General features: G+C 47.5%; 1 protein-coding gene across 1 annotated transcript in view; it reads right to left on the minus strand.

Annotated features, from left to right (window-relative positions):
- Positions 1-22,579: 22,579 nt before the first annotated feature.
- Positions 22,580-27,095, minus strand: part of RNLS (renalase, FAD dependent amine oxidase) — a 262,250-nt gene continuing 257,734 nt past the window's right edge. Inside the window, exon 7 of the mRNA XM_080822618.1 lies at positions 22,580-23,673. Within this exon, the coding sequence (XP_080678744.1) occupies positions 23,602-23,673 (72 nt within the window). The 3' untranslated portion in view covers positions 22,580-23,601. The remainder of the gene's footprint in view (positions 23,674-27,095) is intronic.

Here is a 27,095-nt window from a genome sequence, read left to right on the forward strand (position 1 = left end):
AGCTGCCTTTGGCCTCCTCGGCTGAGCTCTGGCCTGCGCCTGGCCCCGTCCCAGGACTGACAGAGCCTCCACTCACTCTGCATTTGCCCAGCATTTGCGAGCAAAACGGAAAGACTTTCTTGTCAGTCCTGATGGCCTCTCCATGTTCCTTGGGCCTGGGTGGACTTGTTTGGGGCAGGAAGAGAGGGAGGGGAACTGGGCCTGGGCCAGGGTCTTCATGCTTCCAGTCTGCCTCAAGTTGTCCAGAAAACACTGACCTATATTCCAGTGACACATACCAGCTCCGAGGAGGACACAACTGCCCCCTCCTTTTCCTCCTTCCTCTGCCAGGAAGGCAGCCAGACCTGCACATGCGGTTCTCCCTCATCAGCCTACTGGCACAACGGGGTGCCACGGGGGCTACTGTGGGGTCAGTCCCCATGGCCCATGCCTCAGGCCCTCCCCATGCTGCCTGCCCTCTAGGAGCCCGGCAGTACCCGGAAGGGCCCAGAAAAGTCCATCCCCTGGGTTTGTTCAAAATGATTCCCTTCCAGCCTTTGTTTTTGGAATGCTTTGCTGCATTTCTTTAGAGTAGGCAGATGGCAGGATGCTGGAGGTGTAAAACAGCTACGAAAACCAAGATGATTCAAACAGAAGGAATATGTATAACCCCTGCTGGACCATCCTGATAGGAAGCAGGAGAAGGGGCGTTTTGTTTTTTTGTTTCTTTTCCAGGATCTTTGAAGTTTGCGAGCTTCCCCCCCCCCCCACAATCCCCTTTTAGAAAGAAGGATGATATGTAAATGTGCCAATTTAAGGGCTTGGGGGGGGGGAACTAGTGTCATTTTTTTTGCATTCAGTTTATTTTGAGGACGAGCCCAACTGAAAGACATCAGGGCAAGACTAGTCGCTTGGAGTAGAGGGCCAAAAGCAAAAACGGGACTCCCGGGGAGAAGAGCGGACACCGGGCAACCAGGGTCCGTGCCATCCAGAGTACAGGAACCGTGCCTAAAAGAGATAATTTCAAGTCGAGCTGTGGTTTACCACAGTGTCCTCGTGATCAGTCGAGTGGTCAGATGTCAGGGGTGACTGAAAATAAGTTCATTTTCCCACAGTGGAAGAAAAAAGGAAAAAAAAAAAAAACCCAACAACAACAACAAGCACAGCCCAGCCCATAGGAAAAAAGCGCTTGCCCATCTCAGAGTTCGGCTGGAGCAGGGACCGTCATCCATGTGACTTCTGGGAAGACAGCTGAACGAACAACGGTTATTACTCTTGATTAGCATAAAGTGTTGCCCATCCCCTCCCTTCTTCCCTAATGATCACAAATAACCTTTCACGGCGTGATCGCTTTGCCCTGTTGTTCGTTTCATTTGAAAGAGCATTCGGGAGCGAGGGTTGAGTGTCTACAGGACGATGTCGCTGGTAGGGGGAAGGGAAGGATGGCGAGTGAAGGGTCCGGTGATCGCACAGTGCGGGTGTGGGAGTTGGGCACTGACCCAGGGTCTCTAGACCTTCCTGCTTCAGCCTCCGGTGGCGCCAGGCTTTGCGGGTGGTCGTGGCTGCGGAGCCCTGTGTTCTTGCTGTGTGTGCCGGAGGGCTCTGGGATTCAAAGCGTTAAAGTGTCATCTGCAATGGGAAAAATGGCTTAACCACAGATTCATCCTGTGTTGGCCTAGTTATGTGTCACTGTGTGTGCGTAATTTTTTTCCCCTTTTCAAATACTATTCTCTTTCATGAGCTCATCTCCTAAAATTTCTCTTTTCTAATTCAGCGAGAGGGATTCCATGGTTCCCCACCCAGAAGAGGGTGCTTTCTTCCATCACCCAGGCCAGAAAAGCACTGAAAATCTCAAAGGTGGAAACACAGAGAGCATCAAAGCACGGATTGGAAGACCAGAGGGCTTGATTCGGAAAGCACACCCCAGGCGGCCCCAGATCCTGCGGCCCGATGCCTTTTCTTTCTCTTGTCCTTTTGTTCATAATGCATGCATTCTGACCCCATCTCCTCCACGTCCCACTGAGCCCGCACCACCTTGAGTGATTCAGTGGCTGTAAACTCCCCTGCCGACTTTGTTTTGGCTGGAATTGCAACCCATATACGGGAGAATCAAGCAGAAACATCACAGGGCTAGCGGTGCGCCTCCGTGCAGTGGCGGCTGGTCAGGACAACGAGGTGACATCACGGCTGTTCCAGGACTTTGGGTCCGCAGCGCAAGTGACTTCCCTGCCGCAGAGCAGTCAGAACCTGGACTCGAGACAAAAACAACTCTTCCTTCCCATAAATATCTGCTCTGGGGCTCAAAAATATTCTAAGTGCAATAGCTCAGAAATGGTCCCTTGCCTTGGAGACCCATCTGATTTTCCAAATCCAATCACAAACTTTTTAATAGCATGTCATGAACCTCTCAGCTCATTATTTCTCTTCAAAGCCCTCCGGTTTGCCAGCTTGGAGCCTGTGAAGTGTTGTTTGATGATGTGCTGCACCATACAGAAACGAATAGGACATACTAAAAATCCATCCTTCACTACGTGGGGCTTTCCCACTAGGAATCCTGCCATATAATCGGGGATGTGTGATTTGCGGCAATTGCTCTGAGTTGAGGATGCTTTTTTTTTTTTTTTTTTTTTTAAAAAACATGTCCAGTGTGTGATGTAGGTAATATAGCAGATTTATCACATTTATAGAAATCCCGTTTTTTTCTCTTCCTCTTCCGTCCCTTCTCCTCCCGCCCCCTCGCATGGTTAGGATGTGGGGAGCCAAGAGTAAGAATATAGACGAACCCCCTGAAATAGCAATCACGGCTTTAACCATTCCTTGCGGCAGGAAATCAAGGCCCTGGATAACTTAACCATGCTTCTGAGATCTGCTGTTCCCTCTAATGCTGTTAAGTCATGAGCAGACAACCGTTTTACACGTGTAACTAGCCATGAAGGTTAGCATACAGAACGAGGTTACTGCTGTAATCAAATAAAGCTCACACGAGCTAATCGGACATGTGTTGTGACTAACTTTTTTTCACTGTATGGTAATTAGGCAGACATGATAGGCAGTCAACCCAAATAATCGTCATTGGTACCATTTTGCTGTGAATCGTGGTGAGATTAAGATGGTTTTGGGGCAGGGACAGGGGAACACCCGAATCCTAGTCTCCGTTGGCCTCCTTCCCCACCCCCGCGGCCACACAGGGTAATATACGCACAATGATACGCACAAGAACTTTTCATTAATACCTATGGCTGTGGACATTAAAGCCCTTCACATGGCCCAAGAAGCATCACAGGAAAAATTATAGAGTGAAGTATGTTAAGACTTGGTATATAATAAGAGTATTGGGAGTATAAGGGAAACAGAACCGATAGGAATATAAATATATACATTTATTATAGGACTTAATGATGGTTACGGGAAACCACATGGTTATGGAGAACCCAGGAAGTCCCACAATCCATCATCTGTAAGCCGGGGAATCCAGAAAGCCAGTGGTACAATTCAGTTCAAGTCCAAAGTCCTGAGAATTAAGGAAGGGCGGGGGCTGTCAAGCCCAGTCTGAGTCTGAAAGCCTGACAACTAGGGGCACTGGCATCTGAGGGCCAGAGACAGATGTCTCAGTTCAAGCAGAGGGAGCAAATTTGCCCTTCCTCCACTTTTTTGTTCCATCAGGCCTTCAATGGATTGGATGATGCCCCCCTCTATTAGTGAGGCTGATCTTTAGTTAGTGGACTGATTCAAAGGTTAACTTCTTCCTGAACCGTCTTCATGGACACACCCAGAAATAATGCCAGCAGTCGGGGCATCCCCTAGCCCAGTCAGATTGACCCATTAAAATTAACCATCAAAATAAGTATATGTGGTAGGTAGAATCTTTAGCCTCTCAAGGTGACCACGTCCTAATCCCCAGATTCTGAGAATATGCTATGTTCCATGACAAGGAGGAATTAAGTTTGCTACTCAGCTACCCTTAAAAGAAGAACATTATCTCGATTACCCAGATGGGCCCAATATCATCCCAGGGTCTTTTAAATGTGGAAGAGGGAGGCAGAAGAGTTATTCTCCAGGTGATCGATGGGCGAAGGCTCAGCCTGCCGTTGCTGGGTCCTCGGGAGGAAGGGGCTGCGAGCCACGGGATGCAGGAACCTCCAGCAGCAGCAAAAGGCAAGACAATGTGCTCTCCCCAGAGCCTCAAGAAAGGAATCCGGTCTTATCGCCGTGTTAACGGCAATCCCGTGGGACCCATTTTGGATTTCTGACCTTCAGAACTGTAAGATAATAAATTTTTGTTGTTTTGAGCCACTAAGTTTGTGGGAAGCAGGCAACAGAGTCAAGGTCAAAGCTGGCAGGGTTCAGAGGCTGCCCCAGGGCACTCAGTTCCAGTGCTTCCAGACTCCCCAATGTCACCACGGCCTCTGTGAATAATTATCTAACTATCTTTGTGTCCCTCCGGACTGCAAATTCTGGACAGAAATGTCCAGCTGGGCTTCTGCAGCTCGGACAGAGGAGGGGCCCCTTTGGCTTTTACAGTGGCTAGCAGGGCTCTACCTGCCGCCAAGACATAGACAATGAGGGTTCTCCTAAGAAAGAAAGTACTGGGGCCCACAGGACTCCCCGGATGACAGATGTCTACTATGCTTAGTCCATTCAGGGGGCCATAACAGAGCACCATGGTCTGGGTGGCTTCTAAACAACGGAAATGTATCTCTCACAGCTTGGAAGACCGGAAGTCCAAGATCAAGGTGCTGGCAGACCCAGTGTCTGGTGAGGAACTGCTTCCTGTGTCACCAACGGCCATCTTTTCACTGTTTTCATGTGGCAGGAGGGGCAATGATTGCATTTATGGGGGTTCCACATTTATGATCTAGTTGTCTCCCCAAAGCCCCACCTCCAAATACCATCATACTGGGGATCGGGTCTCAGCATACGATTTGGGGTGGGGGTGGAGGACACAAACATTCCATCCACAGCACCGAGCTTCAGTTTGCTTGTCCGTACAGTGCAGATAAGCATTTCTACGGATTCGATTCCAACCCAAATGCAAGGTATGTTTCAACTGTGGGAAGCTGCTAGAAGTTTCCTGAGCAGGAACATGCCCCTTCATACTTCTGCTGTTCCTTCTGTCTGAAACGTCATCCTTCTTGATGTGTCTTGGGACCTTCTACTCAGTCTTCAGCACCTAGTGTGCTAGTCCTGGGCCTGTCCCCCTCTTCCATTTTTTGTCTTCCTCTGCTCTGATCTGTACTGGAAGGGACTAACCCTGGTAGGTTGTGTTTTCGAGACTTCTGGCTGGGCTAGGCCAATAGGAGGCAGTAGCAGAAGATGTTAGGGCAGGAAGAAGAAACCTCTTATATCCCTTGTTCCTTGGGCGGTATCTTCGGTCCCAGCTGTGTTTCTTCTTTCTGGAGGGCCTGCCGTGGTTCTAACTTCTGCCAGGTAACCCCGCACCGCAAGCTTCATTAATACCAACTACTCTCTTTGTCCCTCTGGCCTAGAGAAGGTAGTGCTGTGCTCCCTGCTGTCGCTAATCCGTGGCTTGTTCCCCTGGCTTGTTTGGCTTCTTAGCAAACAGTTCTTGCTCCTGTTCCTACGTCACAAATTATCCCCAAATTCAGGGGCTTAAAACAACCACTCTAGGGTTAGGAGTTTGGAAAGGCACAGCCAAGATGGTTTATCTCTTGTCCACTCTGTCTGGGCCTCAGCGGGGAAGACAAACACTGGGGGGGGATGTGACACCTGGGGGCTGGAATGGTCAGAAGGTTATTGACGCACATGTCTGGTGCCGGGGCTGGGATGACTCAAAGGCTGGGACTGCCGACCAGAGCACCCACACAGGGCTCCCCAGGGGGCGGGACTTCCTGACAACACGACAGCCTGGGAGCGGTCAGTCCAAGTCCACAGGGGCTCAGGCTTCAAGGCCAGTGTTCTGTCCAGCGACAAATGGAAGTCCCCTTTTATGTCCTGATTTGTACACCAGTCCACCATCACTTTCCCCCTTCTCTGTTAGCTGAAGCAGTTACCCATCTACCCAGATTCAAGGGGTGTGGGGAAGTTGAGGGCACAGACCACAGTCCTCAATGAGAAGATGTCAAAGAAGTTTGGGGTCATGTTTTAAAACCACCATAACTAGGTTACCAAGTTGCAGCATAAAACTGCTCTGTTTTCCTGACTTAGAATGTCTTCTGTTTCCCCAGTTGGGCCCCGAACATGCAACTCAGTAATGATTTGCTCTATTAAAATTCCTGAAATTCCCCTGTTTGGAATTGGTGGCTCCTACCTTCGTGCTACCATGACTCACCATAACATTTGGATAAGCCATTCTAACCACTTACATGTTTCTGACCCTCACTGGGACCGTGGGATCCCAGAGGGGCCGAGACTCATGTAACTCAGTGTCTTCCCTTGCTAGCACACGCCTGGAACATGGTGGGCAATGACATATATTCGGTGAATGAACACATTTTACTCGAACCCCATGGATCAGCAGAAACCTGTTGGACTCGACACCTGGAGAAAATTGCTTGGCAGTGTCCACAGCTTTGCAAAGATTTTGATCCCCGATAAGGAGCAAAGGCTGTGAACTCAAATGCCTCCAAGTCTTCACATGTAAATAAGAGAAGCAGGTGGAAACCGAGGGTAGCAGGGATGAGGCGGGCTGGTGGTGAGTGTTCGCCCCGTCTAGAAAGGCCACCCTGTACCCAGCCCTGGCCAGTTCGTGCTGCCTGTGAGGGGAGACTGTGGCTCAGGGTTTCGAGAACTTCTGATTTTATAGGAGAAGCTAAAATCTTCATTTTTTTTTTTAAAAGGAGAAAAGTATAGGAGTTTAATTACAGTTTTTACACACACATGGGAGTCTTAAAAACTTTCAACTGAAGTATGGTTGACATGCAATATTATATTAGTTGTTATATTATTATATTATATTAATACATAATATAATATATAATATACACAATATATTAATATATAATGCAATATATAATATACACTATATAGTATATTAATATACAATATTATATTATATTATATTAGTTTCTAGTATAGAACACAATGATTCAACAATTATATACATTATGAGATGCATACCACTTTAAGTGTAGTTACTGTCACCATGCAAAATTATTACATGTTATTGACTATATTCCCCATGCTGTGCTTTTTTTTTTTTTTTAAGATTTTGTTTATTTATTTGACAGACAGAGATCACAAGTAGGCAGAGGGAGAGAGAGGAGGAAGCAGGCTCCCTACGGAGCAGAAAGCCCGATGCGGGGCTTGATCCCAGGACCCTGGGATCATGACCTGAGCCGAAGGCAGAAGCTTTAACCCACTGAGCCACCCAGGTGCCCCCCCCCACCCCCATGCTGTGCTTTTGATCCTTGTGACTTACTTATCTTATAACTTGAAGTTTGTACCTCTTAGTCCCCTTTAGCCATGTTGCCTGTCCCCCTGACCCCCTCCTTCACGACCATGAGTTTGTTCTCTGCATTTATGAGTCCGTTTCTGGTTTTGTTTTGTTGTTTGTTTCTTTGTTTAACTATTTGTTTTTTACATTCCACATATAAGGGAAATAAATAATGGTATTTGTCTTTCTCTGATTTATTTCTCCTGGGACCTAGAAAGTATTATGCTAAGTAAAATCTTGATTTTTATGTAATCTCCTGAGTTTTTAAGTGTTATGAAGTAATTCACTTGGGGCACCTGGCTGGTTCAGCGGGTTAAGCGTCTGCCTTTGGCTCAGATCATGATCCCAGGGTCCTGGGATTGAGTGCTGCATGGGTCTCCCTGCTCGATGGGGATCCTGCTTCTCCCTCTCCCTCTGCAGCTCCCCCAGCTTGTGCTCTCTCTCTCTCTGTCAAATAAATAAAGTCTTAAAAACAAAAGTTTTAAAACTCTTGTGTGGGCCAGCGTTCTGCAAGCCAAGACAAACATAACAAAGACAGGATTCATCTAGGACCATTCATTTGTGTTCTGATTTAGAGTTCCTTGGGAATAATCCTCAGATAGCTTCATTAACCCGAACTTTAATAACCCGAGATCATCATCCTAAAAATGTGATTTGTGAGAGAGGCATATAAGTTTGTTAACTAGTTAGACTCTAACAAGTCTAACGAAAGAGGCAAAAATCTAATAGAATAATACAGTAAACTGCCCATGAACTTGTTCAATTGGCTTCATTCTGCCAGTCTTGATTGCTTTCAAAACTGTAACCCTAACATTCACCAGAGCTTTCTCTCTTTTTTTTTCTTTTTAAAGTGTTTATTTATTTGTTTGACAGACAGAGATCACAAGTAGGCAGAGAGTCAGGCAGAGAGAGAGAGAGGAGGAAGCAGGCTCTCTGCAGAGCAGAGAGCCCGACACGGGGCTCGATCCCAGGACCCCAGGATCACGACCCGAGCCAAAGGCAGAGGCCTTAACCCACTGAACCACCCAGGGGCCCCCAGAGCTTTCTCTTTTGAGGACAAACTATTTCCTCCCTATTTTGCAGTTGATTAAACTCTTGCATAGTCAAGGAAAAGAAGCAGATTGTTATCAAGAGATTAGGTCACTCCTCTAGCCCCTCATAAAGACGATGGGCAGGTTGATGCCTCTCACTTACCTACCTAAAAGAATAGAAAAGGACGGCACTGGGCCAGAAGTCCGAACACCTGCCTTCCAGCGTTTGGCTTTGCCGGTGTCCTCGATGCAACGCCTGGTGCATGGTGGGCACTCAGGAGTCACACATGGAAGAATGAGGAGACAGCTGTGAGCCTTCGCACCAGTCCTCTGAGCTCTTTGTGTCCCCCAGTTAACTTAGGTGCAACAGGAAACATTTGAAACCGTCACTTTACTTGGCCTCTCCTGGAACATCTGCCCAGCACACGCTCGACATCAACAGGAGACAGATTCTCCTTCCATTCCTCCGGCCCCGCTCTAAAATTCTAGAAACAAGGGGTTCCACGTTGTGGAGAACACATTGGCTGGTTATGCAACTACCCGAGGGACATCTCTGTCCTCTATTTTTGCATCGGCAGGGAACGGACAGAAATCTGAAAATCCGTCAGCAGTCTCAGCCTGCACACACATGCCTGTGCGCACGGCCGCCGTGAAGCTGGAGTAGCACATTTCGGGATGTGACATCTTCTTGTGACTTAGCTTCGTGTGTTTAGGGCAGATGCTATGGCACTGAAATGTCCAGACCCCCTTTTTGAAGATCCCTTCACTCCCTCTTTCAGGGAAGCTTTGTCTGATCTCTAGCATGAGCCAGGGACCCTCTCTCTGTCTTGCAACTCTCTGCCATCCCGCAGAGCTTTTCACCCCAACCTTGAAGCCTGCTGGAGACAACGGGCGGGAAATGTTTTATTTGGCTGCACTGAACATCTTCTTCCAAGTCCGCCCATCCCCGCCCATGTCAGCAGAGAGGAAGTCGCGAGTGACCAGTGGCCAGATGACCATCTGCGGGGAGGCCCCTGGTCAGCGCTGTGAGTCCCCTCCGGCTGCCATAATTTTTCCCTTCCTCTCACCCTCCTCCCCAGACCTGTTCCAGCTCTGCTCTCTCTCCTCGCTCTGTCCTGCTGGACCTTCTCTCTCGGCCCCTCCTCGCAGCACACAGTAGCCCCTCATATCTGATGCTCTCTTCTGATGGATCGGAGTTCCCTGCTCAGACCCGAAGTCTGGCCAGTCCTCTACGCTCCCGATCTGAAAGTCAGATTTTGGAAAGATTCCTGGGAGGAAAGCCTTTGTTTTCACTTCCGTGCGTCCAGCTCCCCACACCGCCCAGCCTTCCATGGAGACGCCCAGACCTGCTGGGAGAAGAGACGGGCCCGCCGGCTTCACCTGCCCACGTCCTCTCCTTCCTGTCAGGTCTTTGCTGGAAGACACCATCTTGGGCCCTTTACGATGCTGGTGACTGCCTGTCAACCGTGTCCTGCACCCTGCGGACATTTACCCCGTGAGCATTTACCCCCCTGTGCTGCCATTGTTTCTCAAGGCATCTTTTCCCCCCTGTCTGAACTGTGGATATCTTAAGGCAAGACTGAGTCTGACCTACCATTTGGTACTCAGCCCCTAGCCCGGGCACCCAGTCAGTGCTTGGCTAATGCACTGCTTTTGTGTACTCTGTAGGTCTATACCTACACAGAGGCCCGTGGCTATGGCTCAGATCACACAGGTTCGTGGCATGACGGCCTTCGGTTCAGACCACAGTCATGGTGGGAGCAGAAAGGAAGGGTCTCTAGCATGAGAACTCGGGGTCTTCTCACGCCTGGGCCTGGAAGGCTCACCCAAAACCCTCAGGCTGCCCTGAATTTTTCTGGAGCTTTGGCCTTATACAACCTGGGGGAAGAGAAAAGCAGCATTGAAGGAAATATTTGGGCCACGTCTTGGGGCAGCCAACCTGAACCATCTCAAAAAAAGTGCTTCTCCTCTGCCGATCAGGCCATGGATGAAGTCCCCACTGTGCTTCGGAGCCCCGGGCCTGGGACAGGCTGGGGGCGCGGGGCCATCCCTGGGGTTGGGGCTAACCTCCCAGAAAGCTCTCCAAGCTGCTTCATCAGGGTTTGGCTTGAACATGACAGTGACCATCTGTCTTGCCCCAGCCCTGAAGGGAGCATTAGAAACAGCAGCACGCTGACATTCAGACTGGAGGAAGTGGGGCGCCAAAGGCCCCACGGGAAGACTTTCCCCGGATTGTCCTCACTGGGGGCAGAGGTGGGAGCTGGGGACAGAGATCCTGATGGGCTCTGCTGTGCTGGGCACAGCAGTACCTGTGTCTATAGACCTGTTTCTAGGGGATTGCAGAGGGCCTTTGGAAACTGGCACGAGTCTTGTCCTGAAAACCACGTGGCCCCCTTTCTTAATGTCTCTGATGCCCTCTTATTACCAAAGGAGTTATCGGAGAGCTCACTGCCCTTCCTCTGGCCTGGAATTCACTGGCATTCCATGACAATATAACGGGGGCTTCAGGATTCGAAGCCAGGTTTCTGCCTTTCCAGGAAGAGAGAGCCTTAGTATCCATACCCACCAAGAACAAGAAGCCTCCAGTGCCCTTGGCCCTTCGCTGCTCCTTGCCTCCTCACTTCCAGGCCTGGATCTGTCCCCTGGGGCCTGGCTCTCAGCCAGTTGTCAGCTAATCCTTGCTAAGGTGTTAGGTAGCAAAGCTGCAAGGTTATTAATCCTTGCAGGAGCTTTCCACATGAAACAAAACTTTGTTATTAAATCAAAGGGCATTAAAAAATCATCACCATAACATAAAAACCATTTCTTTATGCTCCCTGTAAATCTTTACCTTTAGAAAAGAATGTCGTTATGATTACAACCTACATGGGATATTGGGGTATTTTGTTTTTTGTTTTCCACATAGAAGTACATTTCACACATTACTAAATGTCCCATTTTCATCCTCCTAAGAATCTGGGGGTAACTTTTGCAGCATCTGCTGGCCTCACGATGATCCCCACCCCCGCCCAACACACAAAGCCGACAGTCCTCCCTCTCTGTCTGCCTCCCCACCAGTGAAGTGGGCCTGGGCAGGGGGCCTTTGCTTCGCTGTGACCTTGCCTCCACCTGTGCCTAGCCCCTGTCCCAGCTGAAAGAGCAGGACTAGCCCCAGATTCAAGGTGAGTCCACCTGAGTCTTTCCCCCAGAAATTAATGCCAGGAAAAAAACCTTGTCTTGGGCTCTTTTGGGGTAGCTGAACCCATGACTTGTTCATTTAGGAGCTGAGAAGGGCAGAGACAACGGTCCCTCCCTGAGGCCCCGGTTTCCGAGACTCACACCTGGATCTTTTGTTTAAGCCAGGCTGGGCTCGTTCTTATCACTCTGAAGCAAGAGTCCGAACTACTTACAGTAACGACGGCAATAGTGAGGCCACGCTGAACATCTGCGGGAGACTTCACTCGCACTGACTCATTCAATCCCTTTGGTTACCTAATGGATTAGCTCAGAGATGTCGGGTAATTTTTCCAGGATAATCCACCTTAATGACTTTGGCACTGGGATTTGAACCCCAATCTGTCTGATGCTACAGTCTTTGGTCTTAACTATTGATTACCTTATGTGGGTGAGCGTGTCGTCCCAGGAATGGACGAGTGGAGGGAAGAATTCAGGCCTTTCAGGAATAAATTCCAACCAGTCTAATTTCAAGGGGGCAGAAAGAAGACATGATTAAGTGCAAACCACCAACTGCTCGGCCCCTTCAAATAACCCCATGTTGATGGGGCGCCTTTTCGGGTCCTAGCCCCCGGCCCCCACGCCTGGGCCTGGCAGCTCCTTCGAGGGGACTGTCCTCTCTTCAACAGCAAGGGAAGCGAGTGTTGAAGCAGTCCCCCTCATGGATCCTCCTCAAAAAGGGTGCCTTTTTGAGGGGGTTCCTCTTGCCACCCACCCATGCCTGGACCACCTTTCCTCCATTCTAGGCAATATCTCCGGAAGCTGTCCAAACTAGTGCTGGCCCGTCTATCAAATGTCAGTTGGCCATCATCTACAGCCTGTCTTCGGCATGCAGGACAAATCAAATGTTGTCTCTGCCCCCTGAGAGATCTCAGTGGCATCCGAGGCTACTCCCTAACGATACCACATGTCGGTACCAGACGAGAGACACACCAGCTGTCTGGGGAGCTCAGAGAAAGGGGTAACTAACTCCATCTGCGGAACTGGACTCTGGAAGCTGTGAGATTTGGTGCCAACCTAAGAAAAGCGAACTCGCAAGATTTAGTCTACTATGGTAAATCATCTGTTGGGAACACACACTGAATTGCAAGGCTGTCTTCCCCCTCAGGGGGGGCCATGATCTCAGCAACAGATCGGATGGGTTCAAAAAAACAGCAACAACCCATAAGCACTAAGGATTCCCAGGCAATCATTCAGGGGGTGTTGCCCTCAGCCAAAAGAGAGTCTTTGAGCAAAGGCCTCGCTTCATGGTTCTCCAAACAACAGCACCAGGCTTCAGAAACATCAGTCCAGTGGAGGAAAAGGATGACTTTCCACATGCTAGATGTCTTCAAAGATGGCGGCTACAAAGCACAACTACATGCAAAACCCATCTCCCTTCAGGATGGGCACTGTGGAGCCAAGCTATGGCTGGGCCAGAGAGGCAGCTCAGGGTAGAGAAGAGAGTTTCAGGAAATTCAGACAAAACGACTCCGTTGGGAATATTTTTTAATTCCAGGCAAGTGATCGGATAGGAAAACAGTCCACATTCCCAGTGTAAAGACTTTCCATTCCGGTATTGATCTTGTGGCGATCTGGAAAGCCGTTTTCGGGGAGACGGTCACTCTTTCCCTTTACATCATGTTCATAAATGTGCAGGCAAATTAAATGTGTCATAGATGAAAACTGCCAACCAGAGTACCACCCGGCTGTCTCCTGTGAGCCGGGTTTATGGACCCAGTGTTCTCCAGCGAGCATCGCAAATCCACATCATGTTCCCGAGGGCTAAATTTGGAGCCCTGATTTAGCTGACAGATGTTTAAAATCACATTGAGTTGGACAACTCCCTGAGGAGGACACAGCTGCAGATGTGAAAGAGAGCAAGTTATTTCCAGTTAAGGTCGGCGGGAACTCAGCCTGCAAACCTTCCGTCTCCATCGCCTTCTTCAGAGCGGTTGAGATGGGGGAAGGAACGCTGGCGTGCTGATGCCACCCACCTTGGGCCAAACCTCACCCTCTCCTTGAACCCCTGCCAAGATAAATGCAGATGGCGCATGTTGGGCGAATTATAGGTGCCCCAGGCAGCCTTCGTTGAGTACAAAGGGGGGCCGCCAACCCTCTAAAAAGTGTCACAAAGCCGCATTTTGGATCCCACTTTGCCCCTCAGGGGGCATCTTAAGCCTGCAAACGAGAATGATTTTGGAATTCTGTACTTTGAGATCGGTTACTCCGAGAGGTTGAAATTCATGTGCCGAATGAGGGACAGAGATGAAATGGTGCCATTCTCCTTCCCCTCCCTTCAAAACAATCCCTCCTTCCTTTATTAAAAACAACAAATTTAAAATTATCCTAGAAACTTCTTAACAAAATCACATATTTTAGATTTGTTTCAAGACCCAGACTGAAACGGATTTGTTTAAAATAAATTGTCTGTGCATTTGATGTGGGAGACTAGTGACCTTTGGTATTTTGTGTTTAAAAAAAATGTTTGATGTCTAAAATTTCCCTACTGAGCTTGTATTGTTCCTGGTCTCCTTCTGTGATCTTTCCATCCTACATCATTCCCCACATTCAAAATCGGTTCTTTCTTTACTCAACAGAGGTTTTGTCATAGTTATGAACTCATCCTGATGGCAGCCTCAAATCAATGCAGATCACATTATGATGTCAAAATTGATGTGATGTGAGTGTAAGTTAAATGATTGTAAAATGATTTTAGGACGGAGCCCAAGAGACACCCTCGTGCTGTCAGGGGAATAGCAGAAAGAGGGGAACAGAAGATGGCTCTATTGGTATCAGAGAGTACTATGTGCCCAAGAACTTCACTCTCAGTTTCAGGCTCTTCTAAAGTCATCCCTACCGACCATAAAGCGTCATCGGTGGAAATTGACGGACAACTGGCTGGGGTGGCAGAGTGGGTTTGGCTTATAATTCTCATGGAGTCTGTTCAACAGATGCTATCTCAAGTGGGTGACAAACCGGAAGCAGAGCAGGTTCAGCCAGTGCCAATTAATCCTGGGAGCCTACGTTGTAGATGGTCAGGTTGGGAGGCCTCTTTCTTGGGGAATTCAGACATAGGATGAATAAGAAAGGCAGGACTAGACTCTAGGGCCTGTGGGCGAAATGCTGATGGGTTCCAGTGTTGAAATTTGTAAAGATCATACTTCCTGAATTCCCGGAGGAAGTATCTTTTACTACATGACTCAGCCATGGATTGTAGATAGAAATCCAATGTATGGATTCCCATAGTCTGGTTGGAAAGTTATTTACTAATCCATGGCCATGGACAACCTCAGAAGGATTGGAAGAAGAAAGGGGCAAGTGATTAACCTCAAAGACAGAGATCTAGAATATTTAGTTTGTTACAGCAAACACTTATTATTCTTTTACCTGAAAAAATGCAATAACATAATTGAATTGCTTGTGCATAAATACAGTCCTCCTCCCAAAAGAAATTTCAATGGTTGAAGGGTCAGTCAGGAACCTGTAATTGATAGACAAATTCTTTCACCTCGTGTCTGAGAAATCATAGTATTTCTGGGAGAATAAAATGCATCAATAGATACAGGTAGCACTTTGAGAAGTTGAAAGGAAGTCTGGAATGCAAAATGTTTCTGCCATTATTCTAAGTAAGACATAAATGGTAGTTTATAAATCTTGTTGACTGACTGTGATATTAATGGTAATTCCTGGAAGAGAGTCTTTTGTGCACACATTTTCAGAAGACTTTGGACACTGAAGATAAATGTTCAGGACTATGCACTGAGGATTCTATTTAACAAAATCTAATTTGACTTTGGGAAAGCATAGTCTTTAAAGTCCAATTTGAACCCTGACTCCAAAACTCACTTATTCTGAGGCCTGTGGGAAAATTAATTAATTTCTCTGAGCCTCAGTGTCCTTGGCTATCGGCAGAGAATGTAATAATGCCTTCCTCCTAGGGCTGTAGTGAGAAATATATAATATGATCAATATTCACTGTGTAACTCTGGTATGTATGGGAATCATGGCCACTCACTTCACTGGGCGATCTCTAAATGAAGGGCAATTATTAATTTAATGATCACAAATAAATATTTATTCTTTGTACCAATGAATAAACTGAGGCAATGGGGAAATGATTTACTCAAAGCTGCCAAGTGAATTAAGGTGATAGTTAGGAACAAATCCCAGGCCCAAGATCTGGCCCTTAGGTCATGATAGAAACCATTGGATGAAATTCTGTAGCTGTAACTCTTACCTTAGTAGTATTTGGGGCTTACAATGTCTGGATGTCTGAAAATAAAGGCTCGTTTTCTCACCAGGGACCTAGGGATCCTTGGCACAGGGATTAGGAGGAAGGGAGGAAAGAAAGTGGAGTCTCTGGTGCTTGACTACTGGTGAGCTCATATCCCTCAAGCTAAAGAACATTCTGGATGTCCCAGGTTCTCCTGGACATTCATCCTCTAGTTTTGGTTCATTCTACATACAAATACATTTGGTTCAATTCTAAATACAAAGGTAACAGTCAACAATACCCTCACAGAATGGTTCCTTCCTACTTAGCAATGAAGTAGGGGGTGGAGCATACCAAATGATTTTAATCATCATCTATGAAAGGACTGATTTGGAAAAGTACCAAGGAGTTGGCTGAGAACAACGGGCAGGGAATCCCATCTGTGGGTCTCACCTTGGGACCATTTGGTAAAGTGAAGTTACCAAGACAAAGGAAAAAGGAGTCTCCAAAGTTCCCGCCTCTGGTGGAGGGAGGACGATAATCCCCATTTCCAACTTGGCAGAAGCCATCACCTCAATATTTACAGGACATTAATTTTAATTTTAATCAAAGTCAGAAAAATGGGTAGTCCCACAAATGAGAAAGAAATGTGATGATCCCAGGGTCCTGACATGAGCCAGGAGTTTAAAATTTCTCTTTGCCAAATGCAACTGTGCCAAGGACTTCATCAACAAAAACTCATGAAAGGTTGTAATCCATATAACAACCGTAGGAAGGTAGCTATTATTTTCCCATTTTGCAGATGATAAAACTAAGACTCCAAGAAGTTAAATGATGTGGCCACAGTCATAGAACAAGGCAGAGTTTGTACTGAAACTCATTTGGCTTTGAAACCGTGCTCTTACACACCAGCTCCTACTAACCTGACTTCTGGAGAACACTGTGCGTTTCACACCCTCACAGAAGGGTCCTTGGGCTGAATTAGACAAACAACCGTGCTTTCTTTAGCCTCGAATTTCTTTTCTTTTTTTAAATTTCTAATTAACTAATTTATTTATTTTTGAGAGAGACAGAGACAGAGAGAGAGGAAAAGCAAGCGGGGGCGGGGGGAGGGTCAGAGGGAGAAGCAGATTCCCCACTGTGCAGGGAGCCCAACAGGAGGCTCGATCCCAGGACCCTGAGATCATGACCTGAGCTGAAGGCAGACATTTAATTGACTGAGCCACCCAGGTGCCCAAGCCTCAAATTTCTATTCCCTTCTTCCAACCTAGTTTCACTGCTTTACCAACTCATTGGTACTGATGGAAAAGAGAATTGACTTTGTTTTTTCTTTTTCAAGTAAAAATTTCTTTAAGGACACCAGAGCAGGCCTTAAGGACACGGTGCTAAGTGAGATAAGTCAGACAAAGAAAGACAAATACTGTATGATATCAATTATGAGAAATCTAAAATGCATAAAAACAGAGTAGATGGGTGGTTACCAGGGGCTGGAGGAGGGGGGGTGAATAAGAAAAATGTTATTTGAGGGTATAAACTTGCAACTAGAAGGTACATAAGACCTGAAGATCTAATGCATGGTGTAGCGATTGTAGACAACAGTACTGTATTATAGACATCCACCTTGCTAAGAGACTGAATCTTAATTATGGCTACCAAGCAAAAAACTGACAATTGTGATATGTTAGAGATGTTAGCTAACACTGCAAGGGTAATCATATTGCAATATATAAATGTGTCAAGCCAGCATGTTGTACAATGTTCTATCAAATAAAAATAAATAAGATTCAATAGAAAATGAATAAAATATATAAAAAAGGGAACCACAGCAGCCAAAAACACCCATTTCACATTGAGTGAAAGATACTACATTCCCTTAGCAGAAAGCCAAAAAGAACTCTTTGCATCACTTTTAAAAACTTTATCACAAAACGAACACACCGATAACACTCTTACTGCTTTTAGGAAAATACAAATACTTAATGGGTCATAACCTTGCTGGGTTGCTGTTGGAGCAAACTCCAACAACTGAGGTAGAATTAGGAAATGGATAGGTCAGAGGATGTGGGAAGGAGTTAGAGGAGACCTTGCCTCTCTATGCTGCTATAGCAAACATAAGATACCAGTGACTTAAAACAACAGAGATTTCTTTCTTGCCCATCCTGTATGTCCAACACGTGGCAGCCGAGGGTGGCTGAGCCTTCACCCGCTTATGACCTTGCCTGCCCAAGACAAATCTGCCATTGCAGGACCGCTTAGATGATTACACACGCAGGTGGTAGAGACTGCTTCTGCTTAAATGTTGTTATTCAAAGCAAGACACGTAGCCACCCCCAAGAGCAAGAAATCTTGGTGAACACTGGTAATTTATGTCTCCTCCCGCCACGCTTTCCCTTCAGGATTATTGGAGGCATTAGACGTTAATTTTTACTGTTACCCTTGTTTCCCATACTCTTAGAGGCTAGGCATTAGATGCTTATAAAAACGAGCAGCATCAGTTCTCCGGCGTTCGGCAGCTCGAGTTTGATGGAAGGAATGCTGTTAAACCAAGAACCAAAACACAACGGGGTAAGTGCCAAGACTCAGCATCTGTGCGCTGAGCAAACAGAAGGTGGATCACACCAATTCTCCCCGGATGAAGAGGGGTCTTCACCGGAAGCTTCCCTGTGAAGGTCATGCTTCTGGGTCGTGACAAATGAAGGAGCTCACCTGCTGGAGGACAGGAAGGAAACAATCCAGATGGATATGAGAGCTTGGATAAAGGCTCAGAGCCGTGAGAGTTGCTATGGACTGACTGTTTATATCCCCCGCCCAACATTCATTTGTTGACATCAAATCCTGAGTGGGATGATGTTTGAAGGTGGGGGCCTTTACAGGGTAATAGGGTCATGGAGGTGGAGGGAGCCCTCAGAGGAGTGGGATTAGTGCCCTGATAAGAAGAGCCCAGAGAGCTAGCTCCTCCTTTTTCCAGGACGTGAAGATATAACAAGGAGTAGGCCGTTTGCAACCTAGAAGAGGGTCTCACTACACCCCAACCATGCGAATACCCAGATCTCGGACTGCCAGCCTCGGGAACTGTGAGAAATCAACATTGTTTTGTTTGTTTAGAAAACACTGGATTTCAGTTAGAGCAGCACGAGCTAAGACAAGAGTGCATAGTGAGTATTTTCTGGGAAATACAAAGACCATGAGTCCATACTGAGGATCTGTGGGAGATGATGGTGGATAGGTAGGCAGAGCCCAGACTAACGGAAACCTTCCACATCAATGTCATAGACAGGATTTGTTTTCTTATGGCAGGATTCCTGATGCTGTGCACATGGCCTATCTTAGCCACAGAACAGCGTGGTGTGGTGGAAAGTTCCCTATCCATCTGTGTTCGATTGGTTTGTTAAATGAATGATGCTCATGAGCTCTGTGACCTTTGGTATTGAGGGTGCCTCTACCGTCATGGGTAAATGAAGGGTTGAACCAGGCAAATTTTGAAATTCTTTCAAACATTGAAGTTCAAGGAACATGACTCAGAGACACACTCTCCAGGATGCCTCAGCCCCAGGGAAAAGACTGCCAAGCTAGTTTGACCAGATCATTTTATACACACAGACACACAGACACACAGACACACACACACCCCAACCCCCTGCTCTGTTTCCTCAAATACCATTCCTGGTGCCCACAATTTGATAATAACTACAAAAGCATGATACTTATGCAAAGTATTTGAATCTAGGCATTCTCCAGCTTATCTTTTTGGCTTCAAAATTTGCAGTCCGGGGAGAAAAATGTATTTTCTATCTTCAAATCGCACATTGTCCGGTCTTTTATGTCTCAGAATTGATGATTTGACTTGAAATACGTTTTTGCTCTTGCACTATTCACAGGTGCCAAGAAGGGATTCTGAGCTAGGTATTGAGTCTGTGACTTCCAGAAGGTCTAGCCTTGATACTTGATGTTTTATCAGGACATTGTGGGGTGCCGGGTGGGGGGGCTCGGTCCGTGAAGCACAACTCTTGATTTCGGTTCAGGTCCTGATCTCGAGGTCATGGGATCGAGCCCCGCATCGACCTCCGCACTCAGCCGGGAGTGTGTTTGAGATTCTCTCTCTCCCTCTGCCCCTGCCCCTGCTTGGGCTCTCTCTCTCTCTCTCGCTCTCTTTCAAATAAATAAATAAATAAATAAATAAATAAATAAATAAAATATTTTTTAAAAGGCATTGTAATTATTATCTTTATTCTGGACTACGTGAAGTTTCCTCATGTTAAAGTCTGATTTACCCAGGCTGCTCGAAGCCCTGTGGTGCGGTGGTTAAGATTGCACATTCCAGAGACAAACTGTTTAATCTCCCAGGGCCCAGGGCCCTCAGCTGAGAAGTGACAATGGTACAAGGTTTTTTATGAAGCAATGAGAGCAAAGCTCAGAGCAGTGCCGGGCACACGTAGGATTGTTAGCTATAGATATAATAATTATCAAGAAGCTGGTAGTGAGAGGCACCAGCAGAGACGCAGAGATGATACAAAGAGAATTGGAGTTGGAGCAGGCAGTAGGATGAGTCAGAGGCAGAAAAATCATGTGGAGGTGGGAAGGGGGGGTCTCTGAATGCCTAGAACAATGTTATTCATCAAAGACAATTCGAAATCGTAAAAGCCTGGTTTTCCTGTATTTGGATTTGAAGAAGGGTTATTCTTCTTCCTATCAATACTGTTGGCAATAATAGTATCACAGTCAGAAGTGGATTGAGTGACGAGCTAGTGAAACTCAACCTTCAGGCTTCCTCACTTGCGAAGACCCCTCCTAGATTTATTTTCACTTTAATGAGGGCTGCCACTCCCAATATATAAGCTTCTGGCCCCCCAAAACTGGATCTGTCCTGATCACAGAGATTGGGCAATGGGAAGGTGTGGGTAGGGCACCCGCTTGGAGGTCAGAACAGTGGTTGCTGCCCGGGTACGTTTAAGCAAATTACTTTAGCACCTGAGAACCAGGTGTCCTCATCTCTCTAAGGAGGATTATGAAAGTGCCTTCTAGATAGGGCTGTTCCTCTTCAAAGATGAGATCATGTAGAACAGCACAGTAAGTATCAGTCATTACAACTGGTTTATCGTTCCCTTTGGGGCGTGTGGAGGTTCTGGGTGTGCTCACAGGTGATCTGAGTAGGATTTGCCAGCCCTCCCTGTCGGACTAGCATGGTGCATCACTTTCCTTTGAATCCCTTTTCTGTCCTCTCCCCAGCATCTGGCAGCTCGTGGTAGAGACTTTCACCTAGAAAACATCATGAAGATGGTAGACATGGTGGTCATGGCTATAGGTCACTCTCCTGGCAGAAGACGGGCTGGTAAAATTTGGTTTGGGTAGGCAAACTCTGAATGCTTGTTGACCAGGCTGAAGACTGCGAGTCAGGAAGACCCCCGGAGAGGCAGGCAAAGTCCCCTCCCAGGAAAGCTCATCCCCCTGATGACAATGATCTGCTTCTCCATAAGAAGCCCTGCGAAGGTGAATACTGGATCCGTAGCAGATCTATGCAGAAAGCCCTATGAAGAGAGAACCTCAGAGCGTGGAAAAGCTCTCTCCAAGCTTGTGTTCTTCAGGGCGCTGGACCTCAGATGGTACTGTCTGGGTCATTGAGGAGGGCTGCTCCCAAAATAACTCCCCTGATTTCGGGCCAAAACAGAGGACTTCTCTCCGTCTACGATTAATGCAGCATGTTGGGTGCCCAGCCATCCCAGAATACTTTGCACTCTTGGCATTTTCAGGTCCATTCCTTTAAAAAGTAGTCAGCCAGGCCAAGAGCCCCAAAGCTGGGAGTGAGGCTTGGTCTCCCAGACAGAAAGATTAGATTCTGGCCTTATTATGATTTTATCATGTCACATATCAGACCCTAATTTCCAAGGCAATCTTCTTTCTTTTAAACACACACACACACACACACACACACACACACTGCATGACGAATGACTTCCACTTTAAAAATACAACACCATGTGTGGCCACTAGAAGCTGCTCAGGGAAGGTAGCTGGCTAGTGGCCAGGTGCTGAGCTGAGCAGACTGGGGGCCTAAGAGCTGGACCACTTCTGCCCAAGCCACTTCTTCCTCCCACGGGTGATCTTTGCCCCGGCGCTCAGCCAGCCTGACATCATCTCAAGGTTGTGCTCTCTGGCTCTTCCTGTCCCGTTCTCCTCTCCTTTCACAGATGTCGGACCGGCTCTCCATGCCTGCATCTGCTCCCCGCACTTTATCATTCACAGGCATTTCCCTTCTGCATCTAATCTCATCTCAGTGTCTGCTTTCCGGAACGCCACACTGATGCACCACAAATTCTATTTTTAATGACTTACAAATCTCAGAGTGAAGACCCTGGCAGTTAGGCTGATATTTGAGGATATGTGGTTGCAAACCCAAGAAGCCCCATAGAAGCAATGCTATGTTGGGTGAAGTGGTTGGGTTCCTGGAGGAAACACTGGTAATATCCACTCTAAACCTTACTGGGAAGGGCATGGAACCCACAAACTGAAGGAATGTGCCCAATATGGCCAGACCTTCACATTTTGGGTTGAGTACCTTTTTAAAAAGATGACCAGTGATGGAAAGGGGGGCATGAGAAGAGAAGAGAATCTGGATACGGAGACTAGGAAGGGTAGACATGATCCAGTATCCTTGCAAGGGGCTCAAGGTCACACTTGGAAAAGATGAGAGCTGGACACAGGCTGGGCTATTCTCAGAAAAACTTGGATTTTTGTTTTTAAGTTTTTTAAAATTTTTTATTTGTTTATTTTAGAGAGAGCACAAGAAGGGGGAGGGGCTCAGGGAGAGGGAGAAGTGGACTATCCACTGAGCAGGGAGCCCCACACGGGGCTCGATCCCAGGACCCTGGGGTCATGACCTGAGCTGAAGGCAGATGCTCAACCGACTGAGCCACCCAGGGCCTCCAAGAGAAACTTGGATCTTAAATACCTTGGGAAGGAAATGAAATTCTAGGGAGAAACTCTTGGTGTAAGATTTCTCATACCACGAATGGGTAGCAGTGGGATGCACTGGGGATAGCACCATGTTTCGTTAAGTGCTTTTCACAGACTTTGTAATTTTATTTTAATTTTTCTAGTAAAGCAACACTAATGATATCGCTTTGCATATCTGTCAGCAGTTCTGGGGTGGATTATTTCAATAGCTAACTTTAGCCTTCAGGGTCTCTCAGTGGTAGACTTTTGTTTGGCACCTGATGGGACCATCCTTTGTCGGGCAGGACCGTCCTGCACCTTCCAGGCCATCTAATGTCCCTGGCCCGTGTCCACTAAATTCCAGGTGCGCCCACCAACTAGTCATTGTGACAACTGGAAAACATTCCTTGTATTTCCAAATGCCCTCCGCTGGTTCAGGAATGTGGTACCACGTCTGGTTGAGAAAAAAAGCAATTGCCACTAACCAGATAAAGTCATAATGGGACGTGGGGTGGGGAGAGGGTTGACTCCGTGGTTTCCATGCGTTCTCTTCTCTCTCTCTCTCACTGGAATGAAAGTTCCTGAAGGACAAGGACAACAATATGTCACTTTTGTCCCTCGTGCTCTCATGGCGCCTACCACCTAATGGCTGGTCATGGCTATGGATCCAGGCATGCTGGGGTTTAAATTCCATCTCGGACACTCGCAAGCTATTGTGACATTAGTCACTTCCGTTTTCTTCTCTGTAAAATGGAGATGAGAGTACCAACGAGGGGCGCCTGGGTGACTCGGTTGGTTAAGTGTTGGCTCAGGTGGTGATCTTGCGGTCATGGGATTGAGCGCCAGGTCCAGTTCCGCACTCAGCAGGGAGTCTGCTTCAGATTCTCTCTCCCTCTGTCCCTCCCCTGTTCATGCAGCCTCGATCGCTGTCTCTAAAATAAATAAATAAAATTAAAAAATCGAAAAAAAATAGTATCAATGAAATGATGTGTGTAAAACTATAGGTATAGTGCCTGGGGGAAAAAGTCTTTGATGAATAGGATTTACTACTTCTACCAGTAGTACTATTACTACAGTGTTGTTAGTGGCCTAAACCTATAGAAATCAGAGGGAGCAAACATTCTTTCTTTCCAGGAAGAGCTCCACTATCATTGCATAAATTGGAACTTGTTCTGTTACAAGTGACTTAAATAAACCGAGTTGGGCTGGCGTAAGCCAAACAAGAATTTATAGAGTCACATAATTTAAAAGGCCAGGGCAGGATTCAGAGCGCAAATGAGGGCTCCGGGTCAGAACTGATCTCCTCGTCCTGGCTCCGCCTTCCACTGTGCTGGTTCATTCTCCCCCTTCCCTCAGGGGTCCGGCCAGCCCTACCCTTGTCCTACATGGCAGTCCCAGGGGGCCGATCTTCTCAAGTTTAAGTTCGCTGGGAAACTCCTGCAAGGCCCTGAGTCTCAATATGATAGAATTCGTTCATTTCATGGGTATTCAACCCCGAACTTGGCCACACGAGCGGCCAAGCCCAGGGGAAGCACCCCTTCGCTCCGGTCTAGGAGTACGTGGCCCACGCCAGACGACATGGACTCAGGATAGGAAAAGCAAGGGCACCCAAGTGAAGTCTTTGGAAGGAGAGACAGTGGATATCAGGGAGATAACTGACAGATGTCCACTAGACTCAGCGAGTCGTTGGAGTCTGTGATGGAAGATTGGTGATTCAGGAAGGCATAGCCCCTTTGGAGAGAAAGCAATATAATGCAAACTCCGGATAAATCAAATACCTTAGACTTGTTGGGCCCCTTGGAAAAGATATTTGGTAACTGTGAGATTGAATAAAATGTTTTCATGCACAAGATCCTAGTTGGCATTCACAAGGGATGGGTATGGATTGACAGTTCTCTGAATAAAAGAGTATTCACAACGGGACTCCCAAGACGGGATTCTCTATATGTACCTAGGATTAGGGTATGGGACTAAGGTTCTGTGCATGAAAGCTTTTTATTCGTTTTTGTTTTTTTTTTCCTTTCCTCCATTTCCTATTTTTTTTCACTGCTTATTGGATGTTGTGGCAGAAAACCAAAGCCATGGTGACATTAGCCAGGTCTGGGTTGTCGTTCTCATTCACCATCAAACCAGGGCCTGGCCTAGCTCGCTCCTGGAGGGAGTGTGTGCTGAAACAGGGGCCTCAGGGTTTGCTGGGTTGGATACACTATGTGGACGACTGCCCCATGAATGGGCCAACAACAGAAGGCACTAATGTCTGTGTGGCGTTCGCAACAGGTCACGCATTTCCAGAACCAGGCTGGGAGGACCTGAGAATTCTCGGTTTAAACTGCACCATGAGGGTCCCCGGGAGGACCCCAGGGGAGGCCTGTTTCTCCCTAAAGAGCTGCTTCTCCTGTAACTGGTTAACTTATTTACACGACAACAGAAATTGAGTAAGGTCCTATGACTACAGCAGATGTTGAAATCCTCCCTAGAATCCTTCCTATTTCTGGTGAAGGACTGAGAAGAGGCCCCTCAGCCAGCTGAGGACAGAAGCCTTCCAAACTCTGAGGCCATTTTTAGATTCTGGGACGGAGATGACATCTTTGACAGGAGGAGAGACGAGTCCAACAGACAGTGACGTCTGTTTCTACATACACAATCTCTATCAATTGGCCTTTGTACTCGCCGGTGAGTTGTCCACTAAGAGATGCCAATTAGACATGTCTGACCTCCGCCGCCCCCTCCCCCCCTGTTGTCAGGATCTCCTTATCTCCTTTCTATCCAACTGAGGGTCAGATCTTGTCTTCTGGCTTGTCTCCACACCTTTGCTCTGAGGTCTTAGCTGGCTTTGCCTCAGTCTTCAGGTCAGACACCCCAAGGACAATTTAGAGGTCAAGCCTCGCTTGTCAGACACTGGTTTCCTTCAGCCTCTGTTGCTGTCTTGTGCCTGAGGAGTTCTGAGGAAGCTGGACGTGGGGGACTACGAGTCTCCTTTGTGAGCTCTGACACTGTCTTGAGAGGGGAACCCAAACACTGACCTGGTCCATGTTCCGCTACCATGTGTCTTATTCTACAAGATGAGGGAGCCCTTGGGACGTCCTGTCAGGTCATTTTCTACTAGTGAGTGAGTGACCACATTTTTCAAATACTAATTAATATCTCACCACTGGACAGAGGGTAGGTGCCATCCCGACTCCCAGGCAAACCCCTTTCCAGATAACCCCAGTGGAGCCCACAGGAATGAGTTCATTTCCCAGAAGGGTTTCTTTACCTAAATAGCAGCTCCTTGTTTGGGGGGAATAAAGCGAGAAATGCCTTTGGAGTGTCTCTCCTCAAGCTTCTAGAAAGCCAGGCTTCTGCATGCTGAGGGGGCTTCCAAGCTGTTCCTACGTGAGCTGCTCTGGGCAGGCTGGAGGCCTGTTTGATAGTCTGAGGTCTGGCAAAGATTTAGCTCGAAGGGGTCACCAAGAGGTCATGGTCTCCATGATTTCCTCTGTTATTTATCTCCGGCTTGTGGTATTGGAGCCTGCCTTTGATAGAAGGCCTTTCTACCGCAACGGCAGTGAATCAAGCACTTCAGGGCTTTGGTTTGAGGTGAAGGGCTGGCTTATAGCGCCGTGAAGTGTCACTGAGTAAATCTGAGAGTATCTCATTCTGTCCTCCTCTGGTGAGCAACTTCATTTCTGGGGCTTCACCGGCGACGTTTCCCAGGCCCGGCTCAGGAGAGGAAGCGTCTTGGTGAAGTTGGCAGTTTTTCGTTTGAGTAATTTCATTCTCGGTTCCTTGGGAGACACTTCTTTCGCCGTGAGAGGGAGAGGAGAGCCTTTCTCAGGCCTGCAGGGTGCATCTCTGTCTCTGGACAGTTCGAGACTCCCCAGCCTGGCCACTGATGCCACCTGGGCTCTGGATTTCTCTTCTCAGCGTCAGCAGAACTTCCGGGTGGCTCACAAGCCAGCCACAGGGACATCCCTGCTCTGGAAAGCTCAGCAGCCTCTCGGGTCCCCAGAGCACAAGGAGAATTTTCTCAGATCCTGTCATGTGGCCTGGTGTGCGCCCCATCCTGTTCCATGCTGATTTCAGACACCTGTTCTCGCCCATCTGGGGCAGATAAGCAGGGCTTGCATGGGATTTCGATCTGACACGAGGGGCCTGAATCAAATACCCAGCACTTTGGCCCTGAAAATTGGTTGCATTACGCCTTCTGTTCTTGTTCCCTCAAACAACGACATTCGGTCCCTTTCTGTGAGACGTGCCCCCCTCTGCCACCAACTACGGACAGAGATGGTGTGCCGGGCTGGGCCCTGTCTATCCGAGGAAGGAATGGGCCACGTGCTGCCACCGCTGCCATCCGTGGGAGAGGACAGCTCTG

This window comes from Martes martes, assembly GCF_963455335.1.
Source record: "Martes martes genome assembly, chromosome: 14".
Taxonomy (NCBI): Eukaryota; Metazoa; Chordata; class Mammalia; order Carnivora; family Mustelidae; genus Martes; species Martes martes.